The 19,295-nt window shown below is 34.4% G+C and overlaps 4 protein-coding genes and 1 long non-coding RNA gene across 5 annotated transcripts; 2 read left to right on the top strand and 3 right to left on the bottom strand.

Annotated features, from left to right (window-relative positions):
* Window positions 1-5,888: 5,888 nt before the first annotated feature.
* LOC129568886 (trypsin-1-like) lies at window positions 5,889-7,670 on the top strand. Its single transcript, XM_055447213.1, has 4 exons — window positions 5,889-6,696; window positions 6,976-7,220; window positions 7,327-7,491; window positions 7,633-7,670. Exons 1-4 carry the CDS (start codon window positions 6,374-6,376, stop codon window positions 7,668-7,670), a joined length of 771 nt encoding a protein of 256 aa, XP_055303188.1. The 5' UTR covers window positions 5,889-6,373.
* Window positions 7,671-8,408: 738 nt separating this feature from the next.
* Window positions 8,409-10,377, bottom strand: LOC129568925 (keratin-associated protein 5-1-like). The gene is made up of 8 exons (XM_055447266.1): window positions 10,238-10,377; window positions 10,022-10,133; window positions 9,900-9,941; window positions 9,739-9,828; window positions 9,594-9,668; window positions 9,418-9,498; window positions 9,257-9,340; window positions 8,409-8,851 (listed from the first exon to the last, which is right to left on the bottom strand). The coding sequence occupies exons 2-8, from the start codon at window positions 10,100-10,102 to the stop codon at window positions 8,777-8,779; spliced, it is 528 nt and encodes a 175-aa protein (XP_055303241.1). The 5' UTR covers window positions 10,103-10,133; window positions 10,238-10,377; the 3' UTR covers window positions 8,409-8,776.
* A 2,508-nt stretch (window positions 10,378-12,885) lies between these two features.
* On the top strand, window positions 12,886-13,247 carry LOC129568926 (uncharacterized). Its single transcript, XR_008687991.1, has 3 exons — window positions 12,886-12,971; window positions 13,062-13,089; window positions 13,161-13,247. It is a non-coding gene; the product is annotated as an uncharacterized LOC129568926 (long non-coding RNA).
* Window positions 13,248-15,232: 1,985 nt separating this feature from the next.
* LOC129568919 (sorbitol dehydrogenase-like) lies at window positions 15,233-16,700 on the bottom strand. The gene is made up of 2 exons (XM_055447261.1): window positions 16,471-16,700; window positions 15,233-16,368 (listed from the first exon to the last, which is right to left on the bottom strand). Exons 1-2 carry the CDS (start codon window positions 16,522-16,524, stop codon window positions 15,340-15,342), a joined length of 1,083 nt encoding a protein of 360 aa, XP_055303236.1. The 5' UTR covers window positions 16,525-16,700; the 3' UTR covers window positions 15,233-15,339.
* Window positions 16,701-17,440: 740 nt separating this feature from the next.
* LOC129568920 (sorbitol dehydrogenase-like) lies at window positions 17,441-18,761 on the bottom strand (the record flags this gene model as incomplete). The annotated part of the gene is given in 2 exon segments (XM_055447262.1): window positions 17,441-18,556; window positions 18,675-18,761. Coding segments are annotated over 2 exon segments (1,083 nt in total). The 3' UTR covers window positions 17,441-17,527.
* Between the last annotated feature and the right edge of the window lie 534 nt (window positions 18,762-19,295).

Raw genomic sequence — 19,295 nt, 5'->3', positions numbered from 1 at the left:
ATTTCGTCATCATTCTTCCATGTTTTGATTTCTATCAAATTTATTTCAAAGAGTAAATCACAATTTCTTCAGAGCAAGAGAAAAAAATGCTGCAAAAGTTAGTGTTTCGCCCAAAATTACCCTTGCCTCTTCATTTTGCAATTACTTTTGAGTGATTTGTTCATCGAATCATTTTCTAACGGTTGAGTCTTAAACAACAACAAAAAAGTTCTTGTTTGGTAGGTATCTTTACCAGAAAAGCGAAAAGGAATTTAATTTAATCAAGAAATAGCATTGAAATACAGAAAAATCTTATTTGATCACATCACCATTTCCGAGCGTTCCTTTAATCGGTTCACTCAATGACTTGTATGTTACAAACCAATCACGCCGGTTGCATATGTGGCTGGTCACCCCAGAATACTTGTACAAAGTATCACGTTTTTCCAGTGAATTAGCGATATCGCTGAAGAAAAAGAGTGCTTTGTCGCTTTCTTCCATCGTTTCCAACTTATCCAGAAATGAATATGCGATGCAATCCTTCTTAAAATGTTGCGATGAATCACATTCGAAGCAAATTGTATGTCCCGTCAACACATCGATCGCACAGTTGACTTTCAACATTCTTCTTACAAAAGCATTGTCCATCATCTTGATTTCTATAAAGTCCGGTTTTTATTTTTAATCATTTTCAATCAATTACGGTTCTTTACATACGGAAGAGGTTCATTTTATTTCTTTTTTGATTGAAGAAAATTATTGTTTGAATTTGATTTGGAATGAAAAAAAAAACTATTCGCTTTCATCTCAAAAGCCGAAATAAAATTTTGTGATCACATTGAAACAAAATCATGTTCATATCATTTCACGTGGAAAATACAAAAAAATGAATTGATTGAATCTTAGTCAATAAAAAATGCAAAGTAAAAGAAAAGATACATTTGAATCGAGCTATTAAAAAAGAATGTTGGTTGTTTCTTAAATTGTCTGTCTTTTTTGTGAAGTTTAATTGAATAGTCAGTCTATGGATGCATTTAATAAGTGGTAAATGAAAATTTCTTCTCAAAAATGACAAAATCAAATTTTAGTCGCTTCAATTAATTGGTTGGAATTCGACTAAACGCTCTAGTTCAACACGAAGCTTATTACGTCCTATCTTCTGCTTATTACTTGATCGCCACTGGGTTCCCAATTGGTCCACTAACAAATCGTGTTCTAATTTATGGCGAAGTGAAAATTGAAATTTAGTGAGCTTTTGGCATTCGTTCAAAAATGCAATCACTGTGTGATGAGAGAGTTCACACCTGTCTAGTATTAATTCCGTCACAAGTGGCAAAACTCTAGCGATTTCGAGTATGTCTCCTTGAATGCGCGACTTCAAATGCAATTTCTTCAATGGGTTCCTGCTGAAGAATTTGTTATCCGATTCGACTTCAATGGCATCATCTTGGCTTGTGGTATAAGTAAACTCTTCCAATTGTTGGAAGGAAAATGGCAGTTCCGAAAATTTATTTATCTCATTTACATCGATGTGAATTGCGTGTTTCTTCACATTATTGAGATGAATTGGAAAACCATTTTGATTGGTTCCTAAACGATGGAGCGTAACTTCAAAATGTTCCAAATGTTGCATATATTCGCTGATGCTGTGAAAAACTATTGGATCGAAATTTTTCACATTTAAATGCTTCAAATTCGGATTCAAACGCAATGCTGCAACAACGTTTGATTCTTCGAATCCGTTCTGATTATGAAAATCGTATTTTTCAATCGACAAACTTTTCAAATGTGGAAAATGCATTTCGATGCACTCTGGATCACCTATTTCGACCATTGATTCCAGCTTCAAATGACGCATCGCCGGAAACCATTTGTTGAATTGACACAGATTTCTATTCAATTTTGCGCCAACAAAACACACACTTTCAAGTTTCGGAAACGGCTTCTGAATCGAAGCAAATGCATTCTTTTCCATGTGAAAACAACTGATTTCATTCAATGTTGCGCTGCAATATTCAAGCATATAGCGATCCAACTCAGCAAAATACGTGCGATTGGCACCAGCGTAAGAAATTTTCAATTTGGATATGAATTGACCAAAAACGCGTAGTATCTTCAATGCAGATGTTCTATTCATGACTCGAATACAATTCGATGTCACTTCAAAGTGTTCATCATTTGCAATATCGATTCGAATATCCACAATTCCATATTTTTGCCGGAAAACACGACCAGCGGCTGACTTCAAATGCTTGTTTAAGTTGACGATGTTCCAAAGATCAATGAACTTCAAATGCTTGAAAATAACGACGAGGCAATCATTGTTTACATCGGTGATTTTGATTGTTGGTATCACCGCTTCGGCTAATTCCTCAGGAGCTTCTTCTCTCGGTCGTTTGGCTTCTTGGCTTGTTTCTCCTAGCAGCAGGTCTACGTCGTTGTGTTCGCTATTTTGACGTTTTCGATTCGATTGTTCACTTTGATCAGCCATTATTATGGATCGTATCGCAAATCTATAATTCAAAAGAAATTAAGAATAATTCTATTATCATTTGAAAATGCAGAAATCAGTAAGAAACAGTTTCTTATCATCCTCTAAATTTTTGAGAAAAAAAAACTTTGAAAACTTATGATTATTATTCAATATGTAAATGCTCAATTCACTGGATCAACTGTCACATATTTTTGTGATGACTATACTGCAACGTATTACACATAATGGAACAAAAATTTACTGAAAAATGGTCGATTTTGTCTATTTTATAGACATTTCACCGATGGCCGAATATTTTTACGCAAATGGTTTTTTATAAAATCAAAAAGAATGGACTTTTGCGCGTAAATTGAACACAAAAATACACCCACCAATTAAAATGTTATCAATTCCGTTATTTCTAATTCAATTTCTCCAGGCGAATGTTGATTTTCACCGTTTGAACAAATCTATCGACTAAAAACCAAGTAAAATTCTGTTTTCATGTGATGACATTGTCCAAGTGACACAATGGCTCAATTTAAAAGTGATTAACACCTTTGAGTTTGAAACGGTTTAGTTTAAAAGGCCTAAAAGAAGCAACAAAATGTCATGTGATTATAAATAACAGTCTATTGAGATGAGAATACAGAATGATTTCGAAATGTTCTTTGGTGTTGCCACTGTCTTACACTCACAATTGCTAATCACTTTTAAATTGAGCCATCATTCAATAAATGTCAAAAGAGGAGAATTTAAAACAAAACAACTGCATTTCATTCATTCACAAATACATGTAAATAGAGCTTTATTTCAATTTATTAAACCATATAATCTATAAAAGAAGCTGTTTGTTCATTTAGTTTCTTCAGAGCCGTAACCACGGTTCCTAACTGGCTACGGCCTTGGTTTTCTTGCATATTGATTCACTATGCAATGAATTTCTATTTTTTATGATTTTCCTGAATACAGAAAAAGACTAAATATTTATTTTTGCATGAAAAAAGTTTCGTTCATAGACTGTTGTCCACCCGTGTTGGATGTTTGTTTGTATTATGTGCATTTGCATTAAGGAAATGAATGGGAATAATGTAGAAAACATCATATTGTTGTTTATCTCTTAAATCAAATGGCGCTCCAACTTAACAGTGCTATTACGCTTGTGACGTTTATCGATGCTAGTTATCCACTCCGCTCCCAAGAGCTCTTTTAACACATCGTAATCCCTGTGCCAGTAAATTGCAAACTGAAATTGTGTCAACATTTGACATTCACTTACAAATTCGATCACTTCGTTGACCGACAATATGCAATTTCCCAATTTTAAATCCATCACAAATGGCAAAGACTTCGCGAGATCGACTTTTTTTCCTCGAATTTCTAGAGGTGTAAATGGATTCCGTGACGTCAAATGCACTTTCTTCAATGGGTTTTCGCTAAAGAAATTTTCATTTGACTTGATACTATTTGATCTTCCACCATCTGTTACAAATGTTAACTCTTCAATATTACTAAATGTAAAAGGTAGGTGTAAGGGAAATTCAGTGAACCGAAACCAATCCATGTCAACTGTGAGTGTCTTCACATTTTCAAGGTAAATTGGTGGATTTTTATTATGATAATTGTAAGAAATCCTCAATTCGAGATGTTCCACATATTTTAGATGCTCACTGCAGTTCTGAAAAAATTGTTTATTAAAATATTTAAGAGTTATACTTTGCAACTGTGGATTCAAGCGCAATACTTCCATAATATTCGACTCTTCGAATCCGTTCTGTGTATTGTATCGACGATTCTCAATCGAAAGCCATTTCAAATGTGGAAAATGTACTTCGATGCACTTGGGGTCCACTATTTCAACAGTTGAACCGAACATTAAACGACGCATCTTCGGAAACCACTTGTTAAATTGACACAGATTTTCATTCAATTGACAGTATCTGAAGCTAACAATTTCAACATTCGGAAATGGTTTTGAGATTGAAGGGAATACACCCTTAGTCATAGCCGCAAAACCGATCACAATCAATGTTTTGCTACAGTATTCAAACATATAGCGATGCAGTTCAACAAAATAAGTATGATTAGAGTCAAAAAATGAAATTTCCAACTTGGTTATAACATGACCAAAGTGGCGAAGTATTTTCAAAGTAGCTGTTCTATCGAACACCCAAACACAATTCTCTTTCACAAAAAAGCGTTCGTCAACGTGTGGTCGGCAATCGATAACAAGTTTTTCATATTTTCTCGAAAAAACATGTACAGCTTTAATGTTTGTTTGAATCAGCGATATGGAAGAGATCGATAAACTCGAAGTCTTTAAAAATATGCTCGAGACAGTCGTCATTCACATCGGTGAGATTTGTTGTTGGTGTTCTCTCATCAGGCACAACTTCTTCACGAACTTCTTCTTTTTCTTCTTTTATCCGTTTGGCGTCTTGGCTCATTTCTCCCAGCTCATCCCGTTCATTCTGTTTTTGTTTTTGAATCGAATGTTCATCTTGATCGGCCATTCTTACAACTCGTATCGCAAACCTATGATTCATCAGGAAAGAAAAACGAATCAAGCTACATTTTTATCTTAAAAAAAAAGAATTAACTTGTAAGTCAACTGGGTGGATGTTGCATACTCACCCTCTGGAAAATATTAAAAATATGCTTAGAAATCGTTGCTTTTCAATTTCACAAATTAACTCTGATTAAATGTCAAGTTTCACGATTTTATTTGAATTGAAACAATGGCTATGTAATCAAATCGATTTTCAGTCTGCTCACACTGCGATCTGTTCAAATACTAAATGTACGATTGATTTCAAGTGATGAAATTGTCTTTGACAGAAACGGAGTAATGAAAGCAAAGGATAATCATGTGATTATAAGTAGCAGCTCATTTAGTTGACAACACAGAACGATTTGGATATTTGGTGTTGCCACTGTTTCAAGTTTACCGTTACTTATCACCAGTGGCTACATTTAGCTGACACTGTCAGCCTGACTGATGGGTTTGATGAATGTTGTCACTGCTAATCACTTTTAAGCTCTTCACTGCTTATCACTTCAGTAATGGACTGAACATATTTTAAATGAAAATCAAAATAAAGGAACAAAAAAATTGCATTCCATTACTTCAATTCTAAATTTTTCAAACCAAAAAAAATCTGTTGATTGTTTTTTTTTTTGTTTTCACATCCAAAAAATGATTTTGTACGCATTCAAGTTGAATGAGTAGGGATAAAAAAAAATGAATGGAAAATTTGTGCAAAGGAATTGTGATTGATTTTGTGTACATGATGCTATGGCTGATCAGCGGTAGTCTAAATATTCAGCGCGCGAGATAATCGTAACTCAGATCCGTGATTTCGGTTGGCATTTGGCTCAAAAATTCATCTCTGTTCGCCTATTTTAAAAATCGATTGGCAAAACTATCTTTATTCAAATATATAATGATTATAGTTTATTTTAAAAACTGTCTTGAATTTCATTTTATGATTTCAAGTTATGTATTGTGATAAGGACACACTGGCACATCCAAAGAAATAAGATTCAAAATCGAAGCAAAAGACAAAACAAACAACAATATCAAGACCCGGAAAACCTTTAGGCGTCTAGTTTTTAATCACATTGATTAGCATTATCAAATCATCTCTTCATCGTCAACTAACGGAGTAACTACTGGCTATTTGCTGCCCATTTAAAATTGCGTTTGAACGTAAATCGTAGATTACATGTACAAAAATAAACAAAAAACTTGCCGTTGATACCGTAAATGAAAAGCCACATAGTAAAACACCACAAATCAGTTTGAATCGCTCAGTTGACCGTGCCAGCCGAGAACTTTTAGGCAATTTTTTTTTTATTTGCAGTGAATTTTCTAGAAAAAAAATTGAGTAAATCGGTGAAAAGTGAAAATTTCCATTCGAAATGGAACTATTGCGATCACTTCTATTCCTGAGTGTTTTGACCGTGGCATTGTGTTCACATGGTTCGAACAACCGGAGAAATCATTTTGTATCAACATCGACCGAGCGAAGTGTGGTTGATACTGATTCAGACGATGAAAGTTCCGAATTTGAGAACACAACAATGCCCGACGGTTTTTCGTTATCAAATCGAATTTTCGGAGGTTCTGAAGCAACCATTGATATGGTCCCGTGGCAAGTATCTTTACGCTTAAACTCGAAACATTACTGTGGCGGCGCAATCATTGCATCACAATGGATTCTCACTGCGGCCCATTGTACACCGTAAGGCATTTTATCGTTACAATTTGTCTATCTATTTTGTAACTTACAAAAGTGATTTTTTTTCCGTTCAATTTGAAAAGTGATTGAAATAAAAAAAAATTGAATCAATTTCAATTCAATTGACCTTTAAAGGTCAATGAGTTATTTTGAGTTCAGTTGATTTCAAAGTGAATCAACTTCAAATTAAACTCATTTTTAATTTTTGTTCCAATTGTTAATGATCCATGAAAAATTTATTCCAAACTCAGTTAATTTTACATTTTCATTTCACATCAAAAGTCGAAAAAGTTCAAGAGGTTATACAATCCGTGCTGGTTCATCGAATAAAGAGATCAACGGTTTAATATTTCGAATTCAACGATTTTATCGACATCACAATTACCGAACTGAAACGTTAGACTATGACTTTTCGCTAGTCAAACTCACGCAACCATTGCAATTTTCCGATGAGATTAAGGCGATTGCATTGCCGAATGCCAACACACGTATTCCGGATGGGACAATGTGCGTCGTTTCTGGATGGGGTACACAATATCAAGTTTTTTTTCCCCACAAAATTCGATCTTTTGTATTTGGCATCACCAATTTGTGTTATTTCTTGTTCTCAATCGTCTCTTCATTTTAACCCAGGTGCAACACAAAACAGAAATGAATCTGAAGATGATCTACGCATGATTGAAATCCCAATCACAAGTCAAAATCAATGCAAACGACGATATTCCAACACAATAACTAGTCGAATGATTTGTGCGGGCTTATTAGAAGGCGGCAAAGATGCGTGTTTCGGAGATTCAGGTAGGGTTTTGAAAGGCTTTTTGATTTTAATTTCATAATTAATGATTTCATCAACGTTAACTTTTTTGGACAGATGATATTGAGCTGTTTGACTTAAATTTCATCGCAATATTATTCTCTTTATCTCATGTAATCGATCAGGTGGCCCATTGGCGTGCGACATAAATGGTTGGTTTTAGTTAGTAGTACTTTTTAAGGTAGACAAAAAACATTACATGCTAATGAAAACGAATGATGCGGATGAAGTTTGGGAATTATTTTGAACAATTTTCAGTAAATCGAGAGGAAAAAAACGTTTGAAGTCTGCATTGAATTTTTTTTTCTAAAACTGGCAAAAATTGCTTCATCATAAATGGAGTCAACTCAAGCTGAAATCTATTCACGCTTTGTAATTATATTTTTCACAATTTCTGTTGCCCTAGAAACAGTTTTATCAAGATCAACGAATACTGGATATGATCGGTAGGTTGTTTTCACCAGTTTTTTTTTTTTAATTCTAGATGATGATGAATAATTTGCGCTTCAGACATTTTCAACGTGTTTCAATTTGATATGATCGGTATTGGGAATCTGTGAAAGACGATGGCTATATTCAAAACTGAAATATTTAAATTCATTCTGAAGCTGGCAAAAATTGCTTCATCATAAATGGAGTCAACTCAAGCTGAACTAAATTTAAGCTTTGTAAATATGATTTTCACAATTTCTTTTATCCTGGAGACAAGTTATTTCAGTTCATCAAAAATATTGCATACAATCGATCGCTCAGATTGTTACATCCCTTATTTATTCTACATTATGATGATGAAAAAAATACGCTCAAGAAATTGCCGACGTTTCTCTAATTTTTCATGATTGGCACTGGGAGTTCAGAAGAAAAATGAACATACATTTCTTTAACGTAAACCGAATCACCAGAAAACATAATTCATTTGACAAAAATATGGATGGAATATAGATATCACGTCTTTAAGTGCTGGTAGATGATACCAATTACGGAAAAGTCAGACACTTTGATATTTTGGAAGAATAGTTTACCTTATTTTGAGCTGACACGTTCTACGATTCACAACATAAGAATATTAGTTTGTTGTTTGTGTCTACAAGCCAACATAGTGAGTGGTTTTGGGTAGTTTTAGAAATTAAAACGCATTTATGTATACTCCTTTTAATGCAAAGACTCATTTTTACTGTTTTCTATGTTGAGTTTTTTCAAATTTTCTCTCAACGAAATTTTACTGCAGATATTTCAACACAGAGGAGGATATGCACAATTGCACATATGTTAACAACACACAGGTCCCGACGGGCTTATTCTACAGCACAATGAACAGCATAAGTCAGGACGTTCGAAAACGCACTAGAAAAATAAGAAAATATTTGTGACTATCTGGCCAAAAATGTGACTGTCAATGGTTGAGAGTAATCTGTCTTCGTGGATATTTTTGTTCTCTACTGATCTACTTTATATGCAAAATGAATGCGAAAATATTCAGAGATTGTTCTCCGAATTCAATTTTGTAGGGTTTATTACTAGAAATCACATAACGTTTCCTTAAATGCCAAATTCTTGTTTGAAAAAAAGCACAGCAAAACCATTTTCAAAACCCTACCAAAATTGTTTCATATATGAAAGAAAAAAATGTTTCCAAAGATTATGAAAAAAATTGTGTTATTTTTTTGGAGTGCTTTAGATTAAAAAAAAAATCTCCACAACGGATACTTAAAACATATGAAATGTATATCTGAAAATGAATAAACTTACAGGTTGGAGTGAATCATCGCAGCATATTTTGAATTCGATGCCGCACAGCCCACTACAGCAATTGGGAGCTGTTGCTTCTGTGCACTAGATAAATATTTGTACAGAGTATTTCAATAGATTGAATTCAACCAATCAGATTCTCTTAAAATGAATCAACTTACAGACTGACCAGTAGGTGCGCAGTTCTGGCATATACCGCCGTTGCACTGAAGCCCGGCGCAGCAAGGAGTAGTTGCGTTGCACTGAACATTTTTGAAAAATAAAATTCATAATTTTTTAGATTTTTATGATAAATTGCGTTCATTAAATCAGTTTCGCTAAAAATGAGTCAACTTACGGCCTTATTGAGTGGTCTGCAGCAAGTACCGCTGCACGAATCTTCGTCGTCACAACAAGGTGTATTTGCGTTACACTAGGAAAATTTTTATGAGATTTAATTTTAATTAAAAAAAATGAGTTTTTCTGAAAGTCAATCGACCTACAGACAGGCCGGTAAGTGCGCACTGAATGCATCTTTTTTCATTGTTGCACTTTAATGAAGGGCAGCAAAACTTCTCCTTGGCATCGTTGCACTAAAAGCATATTAATAGCTTATGAGTATTTTTAATAAACGACATTCAAGTTCCAAATCGATTGAACTTACTTGTTCGCCCGTCTCACGGCATTCATGTCCATCACTGCTGGACTACGAAAATATTTATGATTCATGATTAAATTGAAATAAATGACATTCACCAAAGGCTAATTCAGAATAAATCAACTTACGGAACTTGAACTGGAACTAGAGTGAGACATAATCACACTAAAGAGTGCTACAGAACAGAACATCACCAGAATAATCTTCATTTTCGTTGAACAACTTTTATCAGAATCGACACTATCAGGTTTAGAAGAAAAGAATCAAACAATGAAACACAAGAAATAAAAAAATCGAATCAATTTAAATATGTTCCCTGCCGTGATGATCGATCTTAAAATTACCGAAAAATGTTCAAAATGAACTCAATTCAGCGTTCAAAACAATAATGAATTGCTTACGTTTGATCAGACCCTGAATATACTAAATAAATTGCTGCACTGTACACATTTACTTATACATTCAACGCAGATATATGCATTGTAAATCGACTTATCCACTATACAGTATACACGTTGAAAACGTTTTACCATTCAAATTGTTGCATGTATTGCCCACTTTTCATTCCCTTTTTGTACGAATATTCTTCGATTCGGTTTTGTAACACAAACATTACTACCGCACGCAAAAATGCTAGGGGGATTTCTCACACAAAAAGTTTGAGCAAATGTGCAAAAATTTCTATTATTTCTTCTTTTTTTATTGAAATTGTATGAAAATGTACTGAAATGACGATTTTGCTTGAATAAAAGTGTTCTGGAAGTGGGTTTTGGTGGATGCTCAGGATGAACCAGATCCGGTTTGACATTGCCCTGGCTGAAGATCCACTTCCAGAACCGGGAGCAGTTCTGAACGATCCTTGAGATCCACCAAAACCCACTTCCAGAACAATTTCATTGAAGCATAATTCAAAAGTTCAGTGTAAATGTACATTTACTTACACGAATTGACAAAAATTGATCGAATCGGACCGAATTGAAGAAATTTTTCAAAATTTTTAAGAATTCATTCATTTTTTTCGTGAGAAATCCCCCTAGCAAAAATGTACGGCCGATAAGTCTGTCTACAAAGGATATATCTGCGTTGAATGTATAAGTAAATGTTGTGTGTGTGTGTGTGAGAGAGAGATTCATATGAGCGGGTGAGAGATATTTCTTAAAAATCCCAATTTCTTCATCACTTAAAATAAATTGACAGGTGCAAAACATATGTGCACCGAATGACTGATCATGTGCAATATTCATAGGTTATGATAAAATGGGTTTTTCACTGTGTAGCTAGGTGATAAATATACACAGTAAACACAATTGTTCTAGCTTTTAGAACCGCAATATGAAATTTGGCACTAAAATCCATTTAAGTACCATTTGTACTAGAAAAAGTTCAAAATGTACTAAATCACAAATCAAAGCTTCATGTATTTATTATAGAACTTTTGAACTTTTCCTAGAGCAAGTTAAGTGTCAAATCTTAACATTGCTAGAATCATTGTGTTTACTGTGTAGAATGCAAGCATCACTCACGTTTCCAGATTTGCATAAATTAACAATGATGTGTCACAGAATTTTTCTACGGACTTAATAGATTTGAATAGATTCAAAGTGATTAAATTTGTTTTCAAGAAGACATTGAAACATGACTGAATTCAATTATTGACAAAAGACTTTAAATGATGATCAGTGATCATGGCTATAATTAAGATTCGAATATTGAAAATCTTCTGTGGCTGGCAAAAATTGCTTCATCATAAATGGAGTCAATTCAAGCTTTACAAATATGATTTTCACAATTTTTTTCGCTCTTGAGACAGATTTTTCCAGTTCATCAAGAATATTGCATACGATCGATCGCTCACATGTTATTTTTACACCTCTTATTTATTTGCAATGTACCAGTAATTCCAATTGAACCTCTTCACTTTCTTCAATCATTTCCGGTAAACCGATGCGTCGTCTGATCGTCGGAACAATATAATCCAAAAAATACTCATTTTTCGTTTGAAAATCATTCAAAAACCCATTAACAATCGAAATGGCCAGTGAACGAATCGATTATCGATTCAAATTTATCAGCGTAACACTTCACCAAATGCAAGTACGTTTGATCGAGTAACTGCTTTAAATCTTCATCATTCGACCGTCTCGACACTGTTTGTAGTAGCTCTTTCAGCTTGGCAGCTTGCCGCTTTGATTTTTCACTATTTTGAATGTTTTTACACAGCATTTCAAACTCAAAATTTCTTTCACCTTCGTTGAAGAACTCATTTTTAAATATTTTTTTGACAAACATTCAGGTATACGAGTATTTTTAAACAGAATCTCTATTCAGCAAATTCATGAAAGCAATTGTTTGTGGTTGCTAGGTAATAATAGACAACTGCTTGTTTCTCTAGACTCAACTTTGTTTATTCTATCGACTTGACAACTGACTTTCAATAAAAGAAAGAAAGAAAAAAACGTTTGTTTACTACGTTTTGTTACATCAACGCATCAAATTGGCTCAAATATTTACAGTGTGTTTGTGCTGTTCTGTAAAAAGACAACAACAACAATAGATTTTGTTCGATTGAAAAGAGCAAAAACAAAACACACAAAACTAGAAATGCTTTTTGAGCAAAAATTGTTACCGAAAATTAATTATTTTGTTTGAATCAGCTGACTATACTACTATTAATAGTTACAAATGTCAATATTATTTGTTTATTTGATTAAAAAAAAAATATGTTTTCAGATCAACATTTGGTAGTTTATTGAATTTTTGCGTATACATTGTAATTTATTGACTTCCAGTTTATGTCATCTAATTACATTTTTAATAAATTGAATCGGTTTAAGCATCTTTCAATTGACAATTTATCAATTGTTTGTTGCAACGAATATTGTAATTAAAAGGTTTTTTTTTTGTATATTTTCTTAAACAGACTCTTTGTTTTTCTACAAAGTATGTGGAATTGAAAAAGTTAATTGAAAACGTGAAGTATAAAAGGTGCCTGCAATTTCTGGAGATTGTTCAGTACAATCAAATTTGCTAGAGAAAAGAATGAAAGTGTTTTTCATCGTAGTTTTGGTGTTGAGCTTGGTAAATAATGAATAAACTTTCTCTAAACTTTATTCATATAAAAATCTTCATCTGTTACTATGATACTAAATATATAGCTATTATTTTCAGATTGCTCTCGCTGCATCGGCCAAAACTGGTTCGGTTTGAATTTATTTTTACATTTTTAATATTTCTTCACTCAACTGTTCATTAATTTTACATTCATAGATGCCGGTACCGGGAATTTGTATGAAGGTGAAAAAAAAGGAGGATTCGGAAGGGGATTCGGAAGAGCACGCAGACCTAAATACATAGGTTCGACTGCGATGTATTTCTATTTTTTGAATTTTTATTCATAATATTTTTTTTTCTTACTCGAGTTTTGTTCACTTTATATCCATAGGCGGTGGTTCCAATGGCAAGTACTGCATAAATGCAAGTGAATTTTTATTCTTCTAAAACAGTTTATATCTTTAGGAGAACCTCCTAAGCTCAGGATAAGACAATCTGCCCCAGGCGGCAAGGTGACATGGCCAGGACAACCACCGAATCCATAAGAACGATATGACATCCAGATAGACTAGAATGAACTTGATTTTTCAATTGATTGTTCAACTGTTCCAATGCGGAACTGTCAAATTCAAAATAAAAATGCAATAAATGCTAAATTTTCTGTTTTTATTCTGTTTCGAAGAAATCGACGAGAATCTCTATTGAAAAAATATCAAGGAAAACGTAATCAATTTTGATCAATATGGTGTCTAAACGACTATTTAATTAAGTCGCGAAGCGAGACGAGGCAGCTAGTATGTAATAAAAGAATCTGATCTAAGAATGGACAAAGCCATATTTACACATTTTGCGAACCAGAAGAATCAAAAGAATGTCTGGTCCCTCGATTGTGTTTTAATTGGCGATATGCTTAAAAAGTTCATAGTAAAAGAACTTCTACCGAAAATGTCCGACGAAAAAGCAATTAAATTGACCGGTGTTTATGGAAATGAACTTGGTCTGAATTATACTAATAATAAAAAGGGACAGATTCTATATGATACAAAAACTTAAAAATAATGTTGGATTAGAATATGATGAAAGGACATTTCATGAGCATGAACAATTGTCTGTAAAAAGTATGGTGGGCATATAAAGAAATTGCGGAAATTTTGGCAAGGTGAGAACCACGTCCTTTTTGACTTACTGCTTTTCACGAAATGACGTAGTATTGCGCTAGGTATTCAATGCAATGCCCGTTGTATCATTTGATTATGATTAATGATTCGAACCATCATTTGCAAATACATGATCATGGTCCAGGAGAACAACAGAATTCCATTTCCGACAGAACGATTTGAATATTGGTTCTGACGATGCTGTGGTTAAACTGTGGTTTTTTTCCATTCAATTTTAAATATTTTAGGTGTTTTTATTTTGCATTCAACCTTAACTCGCTCGAAGCAGAGACACTTTGACGTAGAGACACTTTGACGTAGTGGGCGAGCTTAGTACATTGATTAAAATGGAAGCCAAGCACTCTGCAAAACAAACCAAAAGTCAAAAAACCATCTGAGAGAACTTAGACATAAGTCGGTTGAAGACAATCTATCCGTCAATCAGTGAATCAAGTGTCATTTGATGCATTGTTGTTTGTTTGTCATAGTTTTTGATACCTAATTGTAATTTGTATTGGAGAAGAAAAAAAATACCAGTGAGATGTTGTACATCGAATCACACGATGAAAAGCAATCGGGAGGATCGATGAAAAGTCGATGAATTTGCCGAACAGAAATTGCACAGAGAAAAAACCTCATAAATTCCAGAGCTCACATTTTGTATATTGCTATATCTGGAAATATTAGTAGCTGCTGTTTATAGTCAATAGCTGTGTATATTTTGAAATAGCAGCTACCGAACACTTTGTTCGGAATTATTTCGAACGTTCCATTGAATTTTTAAAAGTGGAAAGATAAAGTTCAATTTAAAAATGTATGTGGATCGATAATTTAACGTTATCGATCCACTTCCAAAAATCCAATGGAACGTTCAGAATAATTCCGAACAAAGTGTTCGGTAGCTGCTATTTCAAAATATACACAGCTATTGACTATAAACAGTAGCTACTAATAGTTCCAGATATAGCAATATACAAAATGAAAGCTCTGATAAATTCCAAGATGAGTGCCTACTTTTATACGGAATAAGATGAACTCTATCTGAATATGAGGTGTTGTCTTATAGACGTCAAACAGCAAATGTCAATGGATATTTACAATTACACTTGTTATAAATAAAAACCAAGGAGCTTTGATTGTGACAATTTTTTTTTATTATTATTTTTCATTTTTTTCCATCCAATGGCAGTTATTCCACATGAAAAACAGTATATGTCAAAAAAAATAAAAAATTTGAATTAAAATGGTTTTGGATTATTTTGATTGCGTGGTGTGGCATGGATGATAACTTTAATGGCACCACCGCGACCGTATCGTGCCGTGTCAAAAGCTTCATTGGTTTGAGTTATATCAAAATGATGTGTAATCAATTTTTTAACGTCAATTGTACCGCTTGAGACCATTTCCAATGCCAGTGGATATTCGTTACAATATCTGAACACACCTAAAATATCTACTTCGCGTGTTGATCCGGCAATTAGGGGAACTGTAACATCTGGTGGTCCATTACCAACAATAACAACACGTCCACCAGATCTGGTAGCTTTAATGCCAAGACGAGTTGATGCTTGTCGTCCATTGCACTCCATTGAAATCTCAGGTGCACAACCAAGTTTCTGATGTACTTGTTTCACTAGATCATCTTCGTCGTCGTCAGGTTTTACGAGCAATGTGTGTTTGGCGCCTAGTTCTTTGGCCAAATCCAATCGATCTTGAACAATATCGGTGATGATGATATTTTCAGCGCCCAAATATTTGGCTGCAATCAATGAACACAGTCCAATTGGACCAGCACCGAGAATCAGTACATTTTTTCCAAAACCGACTCCACCACGACGACAAGTGTGAATGCCAACGGACAATGGTTCCATCAAAGCACCCTCTTCCATCGTCACATGATCTGGTAATTTAAAACAAAAATCCGCCGCGTGCGCATAGAACCGAGTCAAATTACCATGATCTGGTGGTGTTGCACAGAAAACAACATCGGCACATAAATTGTAACGGCCTTGTTTGCAATCATCACAATAACGACATGGAACACCCGGTTCAATGGCAACACGATCACCAACTTTCAAATTTTTCACCGATTTACCCACTTTGTGTACAACACCAGATGATTCGTGGCCAATGATCATTGGATCTTTTACAATGAACGGACCAATTCGACCATTCACCAAATAATGCACGTCTGAACCACAAATTCCAATCGAATCCATGCAAATCAGCACTTGATCATCTTTTATGCTAGGGATTGGACGTTGTTCCTAGCGATTTTTGGAAGGAAAAAAGCAAAATTGATTAGAATTAGGAACAGAATAAATTTGACACTGGAAATAAAAAAACAAACTACTCAAATCAACACTCACCAAGCGAAGATCCTCCACTCCGTACAAAACCGCTGTTAAATTATCAACCGACATATCGCAATATTGATGCTTCTGTGTACACTTGAACTTTGAAATGTGTCAATGAAAACCACTTTCTCGACGCTTGCTTGATTCGCTTCCAACCAATTCGGCTTGATTATGTCGTTTTGCTCCGAAAGAGAGACAGGACCTGTTGCTAAAACGATGAAATATGAAGTAATCTTCGTTCAATCGTTGCACTCATTTATATACACCAATCAAAACAGGTCCTTTTGTGCTGTTGTTGAAGAAAAACGACCAAAACAACATTGATAACCAATCATTTTGGTTGATTCAATATTTGTTTGAATATTGAAGTATTTGTTGTTTATTTTTAGTTTGATTAACTATTTTGTAATAATCTATTGGAAAGAGAAGCATAATTTTGATGCGAAATCTAAAAACACAAACCGATTGATGTCAACGTTTGACAAAACATCGGCGAATGTGCTTTGAACTCTCATTTTTTTCTTTGGCAAAATTGATTATCAACAGTCGTGTCTCCCATACAGTGATTCTTTGTGTTATCACCATAAATGTTCACATTGAAATGCAATTATATGACTATGTGCAATTATATGAGTATATTTCACGGAGCTTGTTATTCAAATAACATTCGCAAAAATTTGAAACGTTAGTTTCACAAAAGGTTGAGTGATTAGAAGAAAAAAAATTACGTAAAGACAGAATCAGCATTTCATTCAAGAGATAAAGAAGTGTTTTTTTTTTATTTATTAAATAAACGAGGCTTGTTATCAGTGAATGGCGCAACTTCAAACTTTGATATGATGAAGTTTCAAGTTCAAGTAAAGAGTAAACATTGACGCAAGCGTTCCTCAAATTGTTGTCTCGATTTATTTTTTAAATCTTATGTCAAAAGGGGAAGAAATGCATTCATCGAACATCGAATTATAAATAAAAACCAAGGCGCTTTGATTGTAATAATTTTTCTGATTATTTTTATTCCTTTTCTTTCAATGATAATGACTGTAGTTATAAGACATGAACAAGACAGACTTTAAAATGGTTTTAGATTATTTTCATTGCGTGGTGCGGCATGGATGATAACTTTAATGGCACCACCGCGACCATATCGTGCTGTATCAAAGGCTTCACTTGTTTGCGTTATATCAAAATGGTGTGTAATCAATTTTTTGACATTAATTTTACCGCTCGCAACTAACGCCAGAGCAGCAGGATAATCATTACAGTATCTGAAGACGCCACGAATATCGATTTCACGCGTAAGTCCTGATATTAAAGGTATTTTAACGTCGGGTGGACCACAACCAACTATAACCACACAGCCACCGGATTTGGTAGCTAGAAGAGCTAAACGATTTGTTGCTTCGAATCCAGTGCAATCAATTGAAACATCTGGAGCGGTGCCAAGAGTATCATGCACTTGTTTCACTAAATCTGATTCTTTCGCGTCTTTGGAAACAACCAATGTGTGTGTTGCACCTAGCTCTTTGGCCAATTTCAATCGGTCGTCCAAAATATCAGTTATAATAATCTCACCGGCTCCCATGGATAATGCTGATATAAGTACTGATAAACCAATTGGACCGGCCCCCAGAATCAAAACCTTTGTTCCCAGGCCAATGTTAGCCCGTCGACAAGCGTGTATACCTACGGAAAGTGGTTCTAGCAGCGAACCTTCTTCCATAGTCACATGGTCAGGTAATTTAAAACAAAAATCAGCTGCATGGGCATAATAACGGCTGAGATTCCCATCCACGGGTGGAGTAGCGCAGAAAATCATATCGGGACATAGATTGTATTTGCCTTGCTTACAATTCTCACAATAACGACATGGAACACCCGGTTCAATGGCAACACGATCACCAACTTTCAAATGTTTCACCGATTTACCCACTTTGTGCACAACACCAGATGATTCGTGGCCAATGATCATTGGTTTTTGCAAAATGAAATCACCGATTCGACCGTGAACGAGGTAATGAACATCAGAACCACAAATTCCAATCGAATCCATGCGAATCAGCACTTGATCATCTTTTATAGTGGGGATTGGACGTTGTTCCTAGTGATTTTTGTGAGAAAAAAAAAGAAGAATAAAATTGATTTGAATTAGGAACGAACTATCAACACAATAATTTGACAGTGAGAATAAGGAATGAATTTCTCAAATCAACACTCACCAAGCGAAGATCTTCCACTCCGTACAAAACTGCTGTTAAATTATCGACCGACATATCGCAATATTGATGCTCCTGTTTACTCTTAAACTTCAAAATGTGTAAATGAAAACAAGTTTTTCGCCGCTTGCTTGATATGCCTCCGAAAAATTCAGTCTGATTATGTCGTTTGCTCCAACGGAGAGATAGATCTCGTTGCTAAAACGATGAAATATGAAGTAATCTTCGTTCAACCGTCACACCCGATTATATACATTAATCAAAATAAAGCCAAATAAACATTTTTATCGCTAAAAAAAAATTCCACACTTGATAATTTTGTGCTGATGATGAGGGAAAAACAACATTGATAACCGGGCTATTTGTGTACATATGGTAAGTGTTTATCATTTTTGTTTGAATATTCCAGCATTTATTGCTTTTTTCTTTATTTATTTTCCTGTTTTATAATGATCTACTGAAAAGATAAGCAAAGGTTTGATACGAAATCTCGTGCGTGAACGTAAACCGGTTGATATCAACGTTTGACAAAAGATCGGCAAAAGGGCTTTGAAATTTCTTTCTTTTTTTCATGAGTAAAACTGATTATCAACAGTCTCTGACAGAGACTCTCTGTGTTATCAC

The sequence above is a fragment of the Sitodiplosis mosellana genome, unplaced genomic scaffold (genome assembly GCF_009176505.1).
Source record: "Sitodiplosis mosellana isolate CC-2019 unplaced genomic scaffold, AAFC_SMos_1.0 Smas_scaffold_27, whole genome shotgun sequence".
NCBI lineage: Eukaryota > Metazoa > Arthropoda > Insecta > Diptera > Cecidomyiidae > Sitodiplosis > Sitodiplosis mosellana.
Note: the sequence above shows the minus strand (reverse complement) of the source record. Positions and strands in the feature narration are given on the sequence as shown.